At 30.3% G+C, this 16756-nt stretch overlaps 1 protein-coding gene across 1 annotated transcript; it reads right to left on the bottom strand.

Annotated features, from left to right (window-relative positions):
- Positions 1-14178: 14178 nt before the first annotated feature.
- Positions 14179-15149, bottom strand: LOC114294670 (zinc finger protein GIS3). Its single transcript, XM_028238812.2, has one exon. It carries the CDS (start codon positions 15026-15028, stop codon positions 14312-14314), a length of 717 nt encoding a protein of 238 aa, XP_028094613.2. The 5' UTR covers positions 15029-15149; the 3' UTR covers positions 14179-14311.
- Positions 15150-16756: the final 1607 nt, after the last annotated feature.

Raw genomic sequence — 16756 nt, 5'->3', positions numbered from 1 at the left:
TGGGCACAAGATCTTTTGCTCACCAAAATCTCTATTCTCAATGCACTTTTTCAACTAGACGATTGTGCCTTCAAATTTTTATATTTTGAGATTGGTACAATATTTTATGGCTGAGATTGCATTCTCTTCCCCCTTTTATTAGAGGAATGAACCGTGAGCTTCTTACCATACACACAGCTGGAAGCTACAAACAATTGCACTTTAAGTAGAAAACAGGAAAAAAGAAATGGAAAGAGAGTGCAAAAATAGAGTGCAAAACAATCAATAAAATTTGTTCCTTTTTCTTTAGAAGAAGGATAGTTATGTTAGCTGGTTTGAACTTTAATTTCATTTTGTTACAAGAGATGGTAGGATGATCATTCATTTGTATGTTATATTGCAAGTATTTTGAATTTGATAAATGACACGAGATCACCTCTTCCAAATTCTCTTCTCGACGCTCTTAATTGTGTTTCAAAATTCATACTAATAAATGTTATGACTCTGAGTAGGGCTGCAAATGAATGGAATTGCTCGTTAGGTCGACTAGATAAGGGCTAGACTTAAGGCACACTTTTTCTTAACGAGTTTATTGAGTTTGATTATCAAGCCATATTTTGAATTAGTATTTACTAGTTGAGTTGAGATGAAGTAAAATAAATTTTCAAACCGAGTAGGAGCTTGATTTGTTTTGAGCTCGATAAATAAATGAGCTGAGCTGGAGTATTACAAAGTTTAGACAATCTTGACTCGTTTATAATTTTTAACTTTTAAGTGCATTATCGTGTTTTGAAAATTTTACTACATATACGTAATAGGAATACAAATATATTAAAACATAGAGATAGAAGATACTGGACTTGATTAAGCTAGCATAACTAAAGGATGGTACCAAGTACTACCATGATGTGAAGGTTGTCGATAGTACTAGGGACCATTTCAAAAATGCAGGGCATAATAGAGTTCATATTTCTTCATCATTAGGGGGCTAGTTTGACAAGCTTGCATTGCATGTGGAAATTGAACTCATATACAATTGATATATATGAAGTAGATGAAGTGTATTCTATCTGTGGACATTTTTGATTCCTTAAATAGGCAAAAAGAGACAGAATTGTCCTTTGTCTAAGTTCATAATCTCAGTCTCTATACAAAGCTTTGGAAGATGTATATATGCATTAATCAAGAAAATCATAGCACACCTCTCTGTCTCTCTCATATTAGGTAGCTTCAATTGACAAATCGACAATGAATTGTGACAACACTATGTACAATCCAAATAAGTGCATTATTTTGGGGTTGTCTATCACTTGGTAGGAATGAAGATATGTAGGGTATATGTCTATTATTTATATTAGATAAAGTGTTTTAAATTATTTAGTATCAGCATGAAAGTTATGTCACGTTTTTTAATTTTTAAAAAATGTCTCTTAATAATTGATGAATTTGAAAACTGTTATGTAAAAAATCAAATTGATTAAGATATTTTAAATTTTACAAACATGAATAATTTTTATTCACAAACTACAAATTTTTGAACGCGCATTGCGTATGCACCTGATGCTAGTGTGTGTGTATATATATATATATAGAGAGAGAGAGAGAGAGCCAAGAAATTAATTAAGGAGAACAACTATTAATCACAACCTAATTTGTTTTTCTATAATCAATAAATTTTTAATTTTAATACAAATAACCACAAATCAAAATCTCTCATTTTAGTTTAGACTTGAGAGAACCGATGCGAGATTTAAATAGAAAAAAAAATGAGAGAGAGAGAGAGAGAGAGAGAGAGACATGCATTGCAATGTATATTAGTATAATTCAAATTACAAAAATAAATAAATAGATTACAATGGGTAGGAAAGGAAGAGCAAAATATGCAGTATATGTATATCACATGTACTGAAAATTCATGCTGGCCATGTTTGATTTGTGTTTCTGAAAATTTTTCCTTTTTTATTTTTTGAAAAAATAGAAACTAGTTGGAGAAAAATAAACATGAAAAATATATTTTTAAAATTTTAAAAATATTTATGCGCTCAAAAAAGATAGAATTATATAAAAATAAAGTATTTTTTATTTTGATTTTTATTTTTTTCATGAAACTAATGGGGAATATAATTGTATTTTTTAACTGTATTTTTTTCATGAAATTAACTGTATTTTTTAAAATTGTTTTTAAGGAAGGGGAATATAATTCACCCTTTATTTAATGTTATAATGCTAACAAATTTTCATTCTTTAAAAAAAAAAAAAAAAATTCAAATTTTAATATAATTTATCCATTAAATAATTATCAAACCTAAATTCACAGTGAACCTTTCGCAAGGTAAGTGACACAATGTGAGGAATCTATAGCTAACTCACTCAATTATTTTTGAACACTATATCATATATGGGATGATATTTATGTAAGATCAACATGTTGTACTGTCGTCTGATAAATCATCAATTTAACTTCTATATGTGTACATAGAAAATTCATTGGAGGGTGACTTGTGAGTCCCATCTATGACAAAGTTGGAGAGAGAGAGAGAGAGAGAGAGAGAGAGAGAGAGTTGGGGAGAAGTTGATTGGTAAAGTAAAGGGAAATTGAAGTGGTAGTCCACATCAATTAAAATGCATTTGATGAAGAAAACCATTATTGGGTCCCAAAAACCAAAAGCTTAAGTATTTTGTTTTGGCAAATTCGTGGGAATGTTGATTGATTTTGTTAGGTTTGCCTCACCAACTACTTTAAAGCCTTTAGGTTGCATTTTTGTTTCCCATATGTCGAAAAGCTCCATAGAAGAAGCAACTTTTTTTTGTTTTTTTTTTTTAAGTGCACCAATATTTAAAATCCATGATTATGCTTACAAACCCCTCCTTTATTTTATTTTATTCATTCATTTTTTCGTGATCCCATACCATCCAAAATTTTCAAAAGAGGGAAAAAAAAAAAAAGAAAAAGCATCCAATCCAAATAACCTCTATCATCTTATTCTCTTTCTTTAAGAATTAATGCATTTAACGTTTTGTCTCATTTTCAACAGAATTTCATTAGTTGTACGCATAAAAATAAAATAAAAATGATGTTCTCATCTGTATTACATTGAAACGTATATTTTACTTTATGCATTTTCATACCATTTGTATAAGTTTTAGTCTCTCTAACCTTACTAAAAGGATGGCCAGTGTGATTATGTTATAATTGTGGGGTTTACTGTATTTTTTTTTCAAATCTAAAGAGAAATTAGTGTAATTTACTCAAATATTAAAGGAAAGAGTTCTCTCTGATCCCCTGTTGGGCTGGAGAGGTATTGTTAGGACCCATAAGGCCCATTATGTTTTTATTTTGATGATTTAAAATGTTTATTTTTAAGATTTTGTGTATAGATCATTTGTTGGCATCATAATTTATTTTTTTGTCGATTATAACCTATCAATTATGACCAAATATAATTTAATTAATTATGGCCTGTCAATTATGATTTATTGATACAGACCATATAAACCATCCTTAAATAGTAAATTTAGCCATATTTTAGTACTATTATTATTAGTATCATCTTTATCATTGTTATTGTTATTGTTATTAATATGGTTGCTAGTGTTGTGCAGAATGTGAAAGAATGAAGTGGGTGGTCAAATATAGGATATAGATGATGCTAAAGAAATCATGAATTTTGTTACAGGTTGAGGAAATATGGGTTTAGATTACCTCTATCTTTTTTTCATGTGGCTGAGCCTATAAATAGATCAAAAGAAATACAAAGAAAGAACACACAACTCAATTCCCACAACGTGATTTCTAGGAGTAGTTTATATCTAGGAGTAGCCACTTAGCATCTTAGGAGTAGTTTAGCTATAATTTGTTACTGTTGATTAGTGTATTTTCAAGCTTTTTGTTTTTGTTTAAGATTATGTAATTTGTGGCAAGTGCCAATTATCTTTGATTAATGCAAATTCAGTTATTCTTTCTGATATTCTTCTTTACTTATTTTTCTACGAAGAAGTTTTTGATCTGTTGAAGGCATAGAAGTCAACCATACTGCTTGATTTGTTATTGTTTTGTGAAGATTTTGGTTTATTTGTCGATTGGCTTCTGTCGTTCTCATTTATTAATTTGAAATTCATAACTATATTTTTTTTAAATAAATGATTTATTTTTAAAATTATACTAGTCATTCATTTTTTAAAATAAATATGATGAAACCATATAGTTGTGAATATTGAATTAATTAAATAATTCAAATCAAGATAGTGATACAGATCTCATGTAATATGTGACGATCAATAATGATATTAGATAGCTAATTAGGTTAGTCTGTTTGGTCAGAGATCTTGTATTTCATCAAGAAAAAAAGTTAAAAATTCAATTTTTTATTTATTTATTTTATAATTGTGAGTGATTTTTTTTTTTTTTGACAAACGATAAGATGTTATGTGATTTCTTCCTTAGTTTTATTTGGGGTCACTTATTATTTTAAGAATTCATATGCAATTATGACTTGTATTATAATTATTGATTATTTACTTAATTGTAGTGCATATAATAAGAAAAGAAAAAGAAAAAAAACCCACCACTTTGAGGGTTTCCTGCCATGCATGCATCTGCAACTTTTGACCATGGCTGAGATAATCTTGGCATTCATTATCTCATGCTGTGCCTTAATTTTGACTAAATTATTGAGGAAAACAAGTCTAAAACACTTCACTTTCTATGATGAAAAATAATCCTATAAATTAGAGTTTCCACCTATATGGTATTGAATTCAAGTGCATTAGGTTATCTTGAAAAAGGTTTTTAAATTTTTTTTTGATTTGATCATTTTAAAATGTGAGTTTTAAGAAATAGTACCCTTTCTACAAAGATAACTCTATTTTGGTTAATATGAACTTAAATCGATTTATGTTTAAGTAGGAACAAAGGTGTTAAGCACAATACATTACCTACACTACAAGAAAAAACACTTTTGGCGACCACCTTTTTTTTTTTGGTCGCAAATAGTGCACTTTCTGCGACCAAAATTTAACTTTTGGCGACCATAATTTTTTGGTCGTGGAAAATCACCTTTTGGCGACCAAAAAAAAAGTTGGTAGCAAAAAGTATACCCATTGGCGACCAAAGGCTTTTTTGGTCGCGAAAGATCACCTTTTGGCGACCAAAAAAAAAAGTTGGTCACGGAAAGTATATCCTTTGGTGACCAAAAAAAGAGTTGGTCACGGAAAGTATACTATTGGCGACCAAAGGCTTTTTTTGGTCGCGGAAGATTACCCTTTGGCGACCAAAAAAAAAAGTTGGTCGCGGAAAGTATACTATTGGCGACCAAAGGCTTTTTTGGTCGCAGAAGATCACATTTTGGCGACCAAAAAAAAAAGTTGGTCACGGAAAGTATACAATTGGCGACCAAAGGCTTTTTTGGTCGCGGAAGATTACCCTTTGGCGACCAAAAAAAAAAGTTGGTCGCGGAAAGTTATGGCGGGATAAATTTAAAAAAAAAATGATACTCCTATAATTACATGCTATTTTTCTGTTTAGGCATTAAAAGTTTTATAAAATAATATATAACCAAATTTTTATGGGTTATATATATTTTTTGCGAAATATGAACAAGAAGCATGGTAATGGTAGAGTGGATTGGGTGCATGGTGACTCCTTGGTCAGGAGTTCAAGTCCCAGGCAGCACAAAAGAATTATTTTTTTTGGGTCAAGGCGTTGACTTTTGGCGACCAACTTATCTTTGGTCGCTAAAAGTTTACTTTTGGCTAATATAAGTTGGACTTTCCGCGACCAAAAAAGTTGGTCGCAAATGGTCACTTTTAGTGACCAAAGGCTTTTTTGGTCGCAGAAAATTATCTGTGACGAGGCTTTAGCGACCAACATATTTTGGTCGTGAAAAGGTTTTAGCGACCAAATATGGTACTTTTCGCGACCAAAATGTTGGTCACGGAAAGTGTTTTTTCTTGTAGTGCTACAAATTGGTACCTCTTTCCCTAGTTTTAGAAAATGCAACCTGTATATCATGAACATGTGGTTTTATAAAAGTATGATTTTTTTTTTTTTAAATATTGAAAATAGAATTTTAAGAGTTGTTTTTGAGAAAATTATATTTAGTGATGTGAATACTATTAAAAATTGTTCTAGTTATCTTATGACAAAAATGTAATTTTACTTTGATTACAATTTTAACTTTGAAAATAAAATTTTCTTTCAACAAAATTAATTCTAACATCGATAAATAGGATTAGTGCTTTAATGATAGGATAAAATATTATCTTATGGAAAGTACACACTCAATTATGATTAAGGCCTCGTTTGGTAACATGCTAATTTAGTAATTTTTTGACTAAAATATAAGGTAAAAAAATTAGTATGTTTGGGATGATTTTTTGACTTTTTACAAAAAAATAAAAATAAAAAAATGTAAAAAGTAAAGAGAAAATGAAATATTTGACTTTTTTTGCATAGTTTGTTGGATTCTTTTGACATTTTTAGTGACTTTTTGACTAAAATATTATATTGCCAAACGATGCCTAAGTTTTGAAATAATATTTTTACTATAACAATAAGCTAGTGGCTTTTTAGCTTTTAGATTAAAATGTTGTGTTGACAAACGATGCCTAAGTTTTGAAATAATATTTCAATAAAGATTGAAAGCTCTAGAAAGAGAACTCCAGAGGAGTTCTAAATTGGTGTAGCCCATCTGTGATATAATGTGTGTGCCTATGTATTTGTTTGTTTGTTTTTTCTTGTCATATGTGTAGAGCTCTCTTTAGAACACAAATTTTAGAGCTCTCTATCATTGCTCACAATATTTTTACTATAACAATAATCTAGGAGATAGCATTAAGGGTGTTTGGACTAAAGATTTATAGAAAATGATACAAAAATTTACTTTTTAGAGCCACACTTTCTAAATTTAATGACGTGTAAGTGAAATGAATAGTTGATAATTAAAAAAGATATGTGAGAAAGAATTACTTTAAATATTCTTATTAATTGTCACATCATTAAATTTAAAAGATAAATCTAATTTTTGAATTTGACTAATAATGCCCAAGTTCAACTATTACGTCTTTAAAAACTTATTATGAACTAAACTTTTAAAGTTATATGGACAAATTATACTAACAATCCTTGTAATTTGGGTCTCGCGTCACTGTGGTCCATGATTTTTCGGTTATGACACATTTGACTCTACATTTTGAATCTTGTTCTAAAGAATGACAATTAAAGATACTATTGTTTAATTTTAAGGGCAAAATCGTTAATTTGATAATATATAAACTAATTTGACAAAAATAAATGTCAAAAAAATATTTTTAAATTTTTAAAAATTATGTCTACCCACCAAAATAAAATTATATTAAATTGATAAATCTTTTAGATATTTATTTATTTATTTATTGTTTTTACTAAATTAATTTTTATTATGCGTTTAAATAATAATCATGTAATTGATGGTTGTTATGATTTTAATGTATAATCGATATATTTAATATATGAAATATTTTTAGTTTTGGATTTTTGATTTAATGAATTGGTTTAATAATGATATCAAAATTATTGCCTTATTTAACTTTTAAAAAAATAAAAACTAATTTAATGAAAATTAAAACAATCACCCATTACATGATCATCATCCAAACACATAATAAAAATTAATTTGATAAAAAAAATAAATGTCTAAAAAATTTATCAATTTTTCATAATTTTATCTTTAGTGGGTAAAATAATTTTTAAAAATTCAAAAATATTTTTTTTGGCATATATTTTTGTCAAATTAGTTTATATTTTATCAAATTGACAATTTTGCCCTTAAAATTAAGCGAATGTATTTTTAATTGTCCTTATTTGAAATAAGATTCAAAATTCAGAATCGAATGTGTTCCAATTAAAAAGTTAAGAATTAAAATAACACAAATTCTAAATTATAAAATATGTTAGTTTAATTCGTCCAAGTGATAAAGATAAATTATTCATAGGAGACAATAATGTAATGTTCTGATTGAAACAGAAATGAAATCATAACAAAGATTTCATAAAAAATTTATATTTACGTGTCATTATTAATTTTTATTTCAAAAAGTAGATATCAACATCTTGTTTTCGTGCTCACACGTAAGCTTTGTTCTACACACACAAGTCACTGGTTGCTCATTCGTAAGAACCACAACTTTATATAGTCCATTAAGCCCATTGTTTTCCCAACCCCTACCAATCCTCTCTCTTTCTCTCCCATAGCTGATTTTTATGCTTGGACAGCTACCAACTATACATTGGGGGTGTTTGGGAAGAAAATAAATAGCCTAATTTAGGCTAAAATTCATAAAAAGATAAAATAGGCTAAAATAGCTAATAAGATAAAATATCACATCAAACCCATAATTATTTCACTTTTTCTCTCACAAACATCACATTCAACTATAAAAAAATCCAATCATCTTCCCAAACACAAAAATTTTAACCTACTAAAATAGTCAAAAATTAAATAGCCTACTAAAATAACAACTTCCCAAAAGAAGCCATTACTAGATTTTCCAACTAGTTTTAATGATAGAAGACATCAATGAAGGACAATTATGTTTGACTCAAACACTATAGAATGGTCTTTCAGACATCCAATCAAACTCCTAATTAAGTCCCAAATTGAAAGAATTGGTATGCTTGTGATTGGTCCCACAAATAATAATACATAAAACATCTAGTCAAGCTCATATATTGAGTGAATGAATTAATGGCATCATACAAACTATCTTTGGGATTAGTTGGAGTTTAGAGAAGACTATCATTATAACTCTTGCATGATGTCTCTCTCTATATTAAAAAGCTTTTCTCTAATGATATGTCCATCTTCTCAAGGCTTTTTAGGTTTTCTTTTTGGATCCATGCATTAATAGGGTCCACTACTTAGTTCATCAGTTAAATCAACACACAATGTGCACCATCTCCAATTGAAAAACTTGTGAAATTAGTACAGCCTTAATTACACATATTTAAATATTATATGAGGTTGTGAGTACTCATCACTTGTATTGTGTACATATTATGAAATTAGAAATTTTAGACGGTGCATAATATAATTTTTAGAACTATAAAGGATAATTTGTAATTTAAGTAAACTTCATGGAATGTGTTTATAATTTGAGCAATGATAGAGACCCCTTTTTTTGGATGACCCCCACAACCCCTATAGTGATTTACACCATTCATGATGTGGAACCCACACATACATGAGTAGGCCCCACACATCATGAATGATGTGGATCACTATAGGGGTTATGGAGGTCATTTAAAAAGGGAGTCTCACTCATTTTTCTTATAATTTACCCTAAAAAAAGTGAATCAATAACATTTATTACAATATAATTATTATCAATATATGGTAATACGTTTCATTTAAGGTTTTATATGCACACAGATGTGCAACGCCATTGTCATTTTTCTCTGTATTTTCGTAAGACAAGTGCACAATTTGCAATAGCATGGGAGAGGAGGTATGGTGTGACAATGGTGAGGATTGGAGGGAATTGGATTAGAATTTGAGTCGACAAGATTATTGGGTTAGATGAGGATGGACTAAGGGTGGCGGAGGTGGGTGGATGAGTAAACATGGGTGAAAGGAATGGGTGGAGGAGAGTTGAGAAGGGGTGGAGAAGTGTCGCGGGTGGCGGGAGAGGGTAGGGAAGTGATAGGAGCAATGGAGGAAGAGGTAGAGGATGGCAAAGAAAGGGGCTAGGGGCTTTTGCAGAAGAAAATAAAAGTGAGAAGGGTACTTTTTTAAAAACAATTCAATGATTTGTAAATATTTCCCCCAATTTGACACTATTTTGTTATTTTCCCTAATAATGGATTCTCTCCTTAGTTTGGGAAAGTATGTTAAGGTTGGCAGTGAAACAATTTCCAACCTCTGTTGATAGAGACCGAAACTGTGACCAACCATGCTATTGTGTGTAGTTTAATGTCTTATTCTAGGGCCTTTTCGAATTTGATAATATGACAAAACAAAAACACAATTGTGCTTAACAAATATGTACTTTGTTAATCTTCAAATGCGTACAAATGTGTGAATAATTTCACAGCCCAAGTATGAGAGAAATTTGCTAACTTCTACTCCTACTCCTACTATTTGTTAATCTTCAAATGTGTATAAATGTGAGACTAATTTTACTGAGTATGAGATAAATTTGCTCACTTCTACAACTGCTCCTACTACCACTTGTAAGCCAAGTATGTGGGGTTGATGTGGTCTCGAGTGGAATCTTTTCCTTATGGCAATTGACCTATTTATAGATTATTACATACGCTTATCGGTATATGTAGGGATGTAAGAAAAATCGAAATAACCGATCAAACCGATTGAACCGAACTAAACCGGCTATATTTGGTCTGTTTTTTAACAAGAAACGGTTTGTGCGGTTTTTAAATTTGAATTTTTTCGATTTTCGGTTCGGTATCGGTTTAAGCACCTTGTGCACCGATCTAAACTGAAACCGACCGCTTCAACATATATTGAATTTATAATATATATATAATCTAATAATATAATGATATTAATAAGTATAATAAATTATTAACCTTAATTAATTAATCTTATCTTTTTTATAGCCTAAGTTTGTAAACTCTTATTATATATAATCGTAACTCTAACTCATTATTCTTGAAACCTTAATATTTTTGAATTTTTTTTTGTTTTTATTTTTGTTAATTTACGAATTGAAAAGTATGTGTTAAATGGATGAATTGGATATGCTTGAAATGGTAGACAAATAACTAATTTAATATTTTTATATAGATTAATGATTATATTTAAAAGTGGCTCAAGTTTAAAAAATCCTAAACCGATTAAACCGTCCCAAACCGAACCGTTTCAATCGGTTCGGTTCGGTACGGTTTGATGGAAGAAGCGGTCTGTATCGGTGTTCAAAATAATAAAACCGACATTATCGATACGGTGTAATTTTTTAACTAAATACCGACCGTACCAAACCGATTACATCCCTGGGCATATGATTGTTTGGCAGTTATCAGATTAGAAACAGGTAATTTGCCATCTTCAATTATAAGTAGTTTTCTTTCAAAGTTTAATTACATACCTCTTTTAACCATCCATTTTCATCTCATGATAATGTTATGTTTTCTCCTCGCCGTCTCATTTCCTCTTTTGTAGAATTTTTTTAAGGAACACTAGAGTTTGGCATATCTAGTGGTTTGTCACTTATACAAAATGCACACTTGCCATTATCACTATATCTCCCTTTTGCATCCTTGGATGCAACCCTCCCTCTACAATAAAAGTAGTAAAGATCTTGTTCTAATTACAATGTGGAGAGGAAGACTTTGGAGATGTTTTAACTCCACAAAAGTTTTCAAAACTATCTACGCCTTCATTGAGGAGGGTTGAACACCCAATCCTCAAAAAAGGCCCCGTGGGTCTCTTACTTATCAAGAACAGTAGGTCAAATGTCTTTTGAGTCAACCATTGTGTGAAAATACGATAACAATGGTTTATCTATTCAGTTTGGTTGGCACGAGATTCTAACCAATTTGGCTTGAGCTCCATAAATATGTATTTATTAATGTTAACATCTTATATCATAGAAATATAAAATGAGAGAGAGAGAGAGAGAGAGAGAGAGAGAGAGAGAGAGAGAGAGAGAGAGAGAGAGAGAGAGAGAGAGAGAGAGAGAGAGAGAGAGAATTACAAGATCAGTGACAAGTTGTAGCTAAAGTTAGATGTTTTAATCCACATCGATCAACAGTTAAAAGAGAAAATTAATGGATAGTCCATTGTACTTGGAATAGATAATTTTTCTTTTATCAACACAAAACCTAGCTAGGTAATTATAGCTCTTAACCCTTAAAATCCTTTTCAATCTTGCAAAATGGAATATAGATTGGCATTTAAATCCTCTTCACGTTTATTCCATTTGATTTGAAATGTCCAAAACAAGAAAAACATTTTAATTCACCAATTCATGTCAATCTTAGCATTAGAAAATTGGTACATTAACTTTTTCTCTTCATGTCAAGCGACTTGTACTTTCGGCCCCTTTGTTCATTTCTGAATGATGACTTTCATACACAATAATAGTTACATCTTATCCATATTGTATATCCAAATATATGTTAAAATTTCAAAATAGATTATCAAAAATGTTGAGGAATAAGAAAATAACAAGAAAGAAAGAGAAACATTTGCCGGAGAATTTTTTTTTCAACTTGTCTACATAAGACAAAAAATGGGTGTTTCAATTCGCATTTCTACAGATAATATTTGCATTCACAAATTTAGAGTATAATTGTATGCGCACTAATATCCATTCTACAATTCTATATTCAAAAAAATATTATATGTAGCACTTTATTAAGCATGTTTTCCTCTCTTTTTAATGTGGGACAAGTTCCCAAACTTATTTCTAACTTCCCAAAAAAAAAAAAAAATGAAAGATTTGAAAAACACCCCAAAACTAAAACTATTTATTTTTTAAAGCTCTTTTGAAAATTTCCCAACAACGTTTATTCTGAGCTTGATCTTGAATTTGTAGAGAATTTGTAGAGGGGAAGAAAAGGAAAGGAGAATAGGAAAAGAAAATTAATTGGAAAAAAAACAAACTTCTTTCATTTGTTTGGTAGAGTTAAGAAAATGAATTGTTTGTCCCAAAAATAATATTTTTTGTTTGTTTATTAAAAAAATGAATATTTTTATATTAATAATTTTATTCCTTTTTTTTTTCCTTTTCCTTTTCTTTTTCCTTTTCCTTTAGAGATCTAAAATTCAAACAGAACGTTAGAGTTCAAAACATAAAATGAACATTTTACCAATTTTGGATTATCTACACCAATAATGCATAGAAATTTTGGGACATATTGGTTGTATTTTCATTTTTATTTTTGAAAAACAAGAATTGCTAATGGACTATAAACTTTGAAAGGTTGGAATCTCATCACACATTGTGATTTCGTGATGTAAGCACAACTAAAAATACCTATGCCTCTACAATTTGTATAGTAAATTTTCATTATAAAGGTGTGTTTCAATCTTGAATTTATAATCAATTTAAAATAAAAATTAGCTTCTATTTATGTTTTCTTTTTTTAAAAAAAAAAAATTAATCCAAACAAAGACATTGAAATAAAAAGAAAGAAGTACGGATTTTAATTAAGTGGAATGAGAACTCTCTAATCTTAATTAAAAAAAATTCATTTTGTTTTTTTGGAAATTACATTAAGAATCATAGTATGTTTGGTTTTAGTTTTCTGAATTTAATTTTTGAAAATTGAATATTTTATTTTTCATATTTCTTTTTTGTTTTTAATGAATAATTTTAAAATTTTAAACAATTTTTTTACTTTTTAAGATGCACTTTACTTAAATGTATCTAAATAGTAAAATATTTGTGAAAAAATATTTTAAAAAATTAATAAATACACAAAAATATGAAAAATGTATTGAATTTTTACATTTTTGATATTTAGTGAATTTTTTAAAGATTTTTTTCACAAATATTATACTTTCTAATTATATTTATGTGAGATATGTCTAAAAATTAAAAAAAAAATTGCTTAAAATATTTTAAAAAATGATTGAAAACAAAAAAATATTAAAAATAAAAATAATTTTTTTTTTGAAAAGTATTTTCTAAAAATCAAAACCAAACAAGTTATTACTACTTTACTATGACATTCATTTTATAGCTTCATTGGGCCTACCAAATTAGTACATTACTGTTTAAATTTTTTATGTTTTCTTTGGTACTCATGAATGCATGTCAATGCATATGATTTATATACAAAATTCAATGACAAATGTTCGAGAATTCTAAATTCTTCAACACATAATGACATAGTATTTTATGTGATAATTTTTAGATTCTTATGACAAATTCAATCATATATATGACCCAATTTGTTATGCACATTACTGTGGACGGATTTAGAATTTTAAATCATAAATCTCTAACATTTGTAAAAAAATAAAGCTATATATATTAATTAGTGTAATTAACAAATGATATGATATAATTTTAAAAATTTTGAGTTTTTATAATTTATATAATGAGTGGTTTCCAGTTTTAAAGTGATAATGTCATAACATAATTTAGTACATTAATTAATATATTAATTAGTGTCTGTAACACTATTATTTGTAAAATTCAATATAATGGCAAAGTGTAAAAACAGCATAGTTATGTGGTAATACCAATAATCAATGTGCAAAAGTAGTTAAATTACCTTCTTGAAGGGGGGAAAAAATTAAATAAATAAAATCTGAAAATTTACATGATCATTCGACTGGGGTAATTAACTTCAGCTTCCCAGCCGATTCATAAAGCCGAGCCAAGCTCACGGCGCAGCTGGGGCTAAGCTAAGATGCAAATCCAAGCCGAATGAGTCATCCGAACTAGGCCCACTATCACCTCTCGAAAACCTACTCAACGAAGGCCCATCAACACTTCCATAGGCCCGACCCTGTTGAGGCCCATTAATCAACATCGACTCTCCTACACCGCCACCATACGGTACCATCCCTGCACCTCTCCCACCCAACACCGCCCCTGCCGTCGATGAAAACACACATCCGTGCGACACGTGGAATGGAGGGGCGGCGCGTGGGACATAAACCCACGACGGAGATTGCCCTGCCGCCGTTTCCGGAAGCACCACTTGTCCCGGCGAAGGGAGGAGGTGGTGCGGCGGAGCGAAGGCGGAGACCATCGGGTTCCGCATGAATGAAACGGCAGCATTTCGGTGGTGGGCTTGCATTTGGGCTCGCTTCAATTGTTGTCTTTCTTTTTTGTGAGCGTTTTGGTGGCCACCCAATGCTTGTGAGTTGGCGAATTCACGGCAGCAGTACTGGCACTCGTATTTCCGGCCTTCGGCGGCCGGAAAACAGCCGGACTCCGGCGACCCAGATGGGGTCTTGGTCGAGTCTACCTCTTCGTCTTCTAACACGTGGAATCCGAAGAGCTTTAAACGTGAATTACTAGTGGTGGTTGTGTTGTTGTGGTTGTTATTGTTGTTGGGTACGGGTAGCTTAGTTTGATACTCAAGTTCAGCCATGGAGAGAGAGAGAGAAACTCAGATGGGCTTGGAGACAGAGAGCGAGAGTGATGGGAAGTGATATGTTGAGAGGTTGTTGCATGTGTGTGTGGGGGGTATTTATACAGGATAAAAGGGTTTAAAGTTTGAGGACAGTTTAGTGTGAGAGAGAGAGAGAGAGAGAGAGAGATGGTTGCGGTTGCGGACATCCCAAGGAGAAGAAAGTGAGTGAAATTTGGAACACGACCCAAGAACACTTGGGGACCCAATGGATTGCACTTGTCTTTGGGTATCATCCTCTATGTTTGTCAATTTACTAATATATCCTTTGTTTCTAAAATGAATCAACTTCTCAGAATTTTTTTTATTTATTTATAAAACTAATAGAGCGGGATCCACAAACCACTCATACTGGCTAATTGTCAATTATAAGAATATTTCCAACCCACTAGGTATATCATGTTTGTTAGTTAAAATGTTTAGTATAACTTATTTTTTTCAATTTCAATGCACTAGGCATATGATTAGGCATTTTAGCTCAACTCACATTCACTAGCTACATGTAGCTAGCCTTCAAGACTAGGCAAAATATATTTAACCATTAGGATCATTTCCCTCCATCTTTGTTGCTGATGTGACATTTTATAAAATTAATAGTATTTAGATGAATAGCTAAAATAAAGAGCATGGTTGGAGTAGAAACATGAAATAGTTGATAGAAAAAATAAAATATATACTTATAGTAATATTTAAATAGATAAAATGTCTATTACCGTTGGAGATGCTCTGAGTGAGGGTGATGACACCGTATTTACACAACACACACCTAAAAGTTATCCGATGTGCGATAGTCCTAGCTAACGCTCCTAGACCCGAAAACCTCGCCTGACAAAGTCAGGCTCAAAGAGAGTTGAAAATTGAGCCCACACAAGAGGTTCCGAAATTAATTTTTTTGAACCAATACAGCGGAACTCACAAACCACTCACGTTGAACAATTGCTGATCAGGTGAGAGCCATTACATTGTAGTTACACAAACTTCTTAGAGTTTGACTTGTTAATAATTCATTTGAAATTTTAAGTGATATGAACAAAGAAAGTTGAAAAAAAAATTGAAATTAGTTAATTCCTTTTAACTCAACTTGAACTTAGATTAGTTATATCCACTGTAAAAAATAAAAAATAAAAAATAAATATTGGAATTTTACTAAATTTATAAGTTAAATTTAAATAACTTATTGTTCAGTTTGATTCGTTTATGACTTTAGACATCCCATTAATTCATAATTACTTGATTTGGGTCAATGATCTTATATCCTTAGATTCTTATGTTCTTATGGCATGTTTGATTGGAAGGATTAAAGCATGGGATTAGGATTATTAATCCGTGGGCCCAATCATCCTATGTTTGTTTTGACATTTTGGTTTAGGATTATTAATCCAATGGATAATTAATCCAACAAATTTGTAGGATTATTAGTAATGGGGTAGGGATGGGATAGTTAATACCACACTAATTTGATGGGATTATTAATACTTCACTATTAGTGTTGTGAATCAAACATGGCCTTAATGTCTTAAAATATTTACTACGTAAATGATATAAGAATTTTGACATATGAAAATCTTGAAACATGATTTATTAATGATTTTAATTATGAGTGTTTTGAAATATGAAGACATAATGTGTCATGTGATTTCCTTGTTTGGCATAACCTAAAAAAATTCATCTTTTTATCTTTTTTGAGTC

The sequence above is a fragment of the Camellia sinensis genome, chromosome 10 (assembly GCF_055761805.1).
Source record: "Camellia sinensis isolate YWXY chromosome 10, ASM5576180v1, whole genome shotgun sequence".
In the NCBI taxonomy this organism is placed as follows: Eukaryota; Viridiplantae; Streptophyta; class Magnoliopsida; order Ericales; family Theaceae; genus Camellia; species Camellia sinensis.
The sequence above is the reverse complement of the archived record's forward strand: the minus strand, read 5'-3'. Positions and strand labels throughout refer to the sequence as shown.

Bases quoted from the DNA above. Each gene is read 5' to 3' on its own strand.
- LOC114294670 (XM_028238812.2), bottom strand. From the start codon at position 15,028: ATGGCTGAACTTGAGTATCAAACTAAGCTACCCGTACCCAACAACAAT.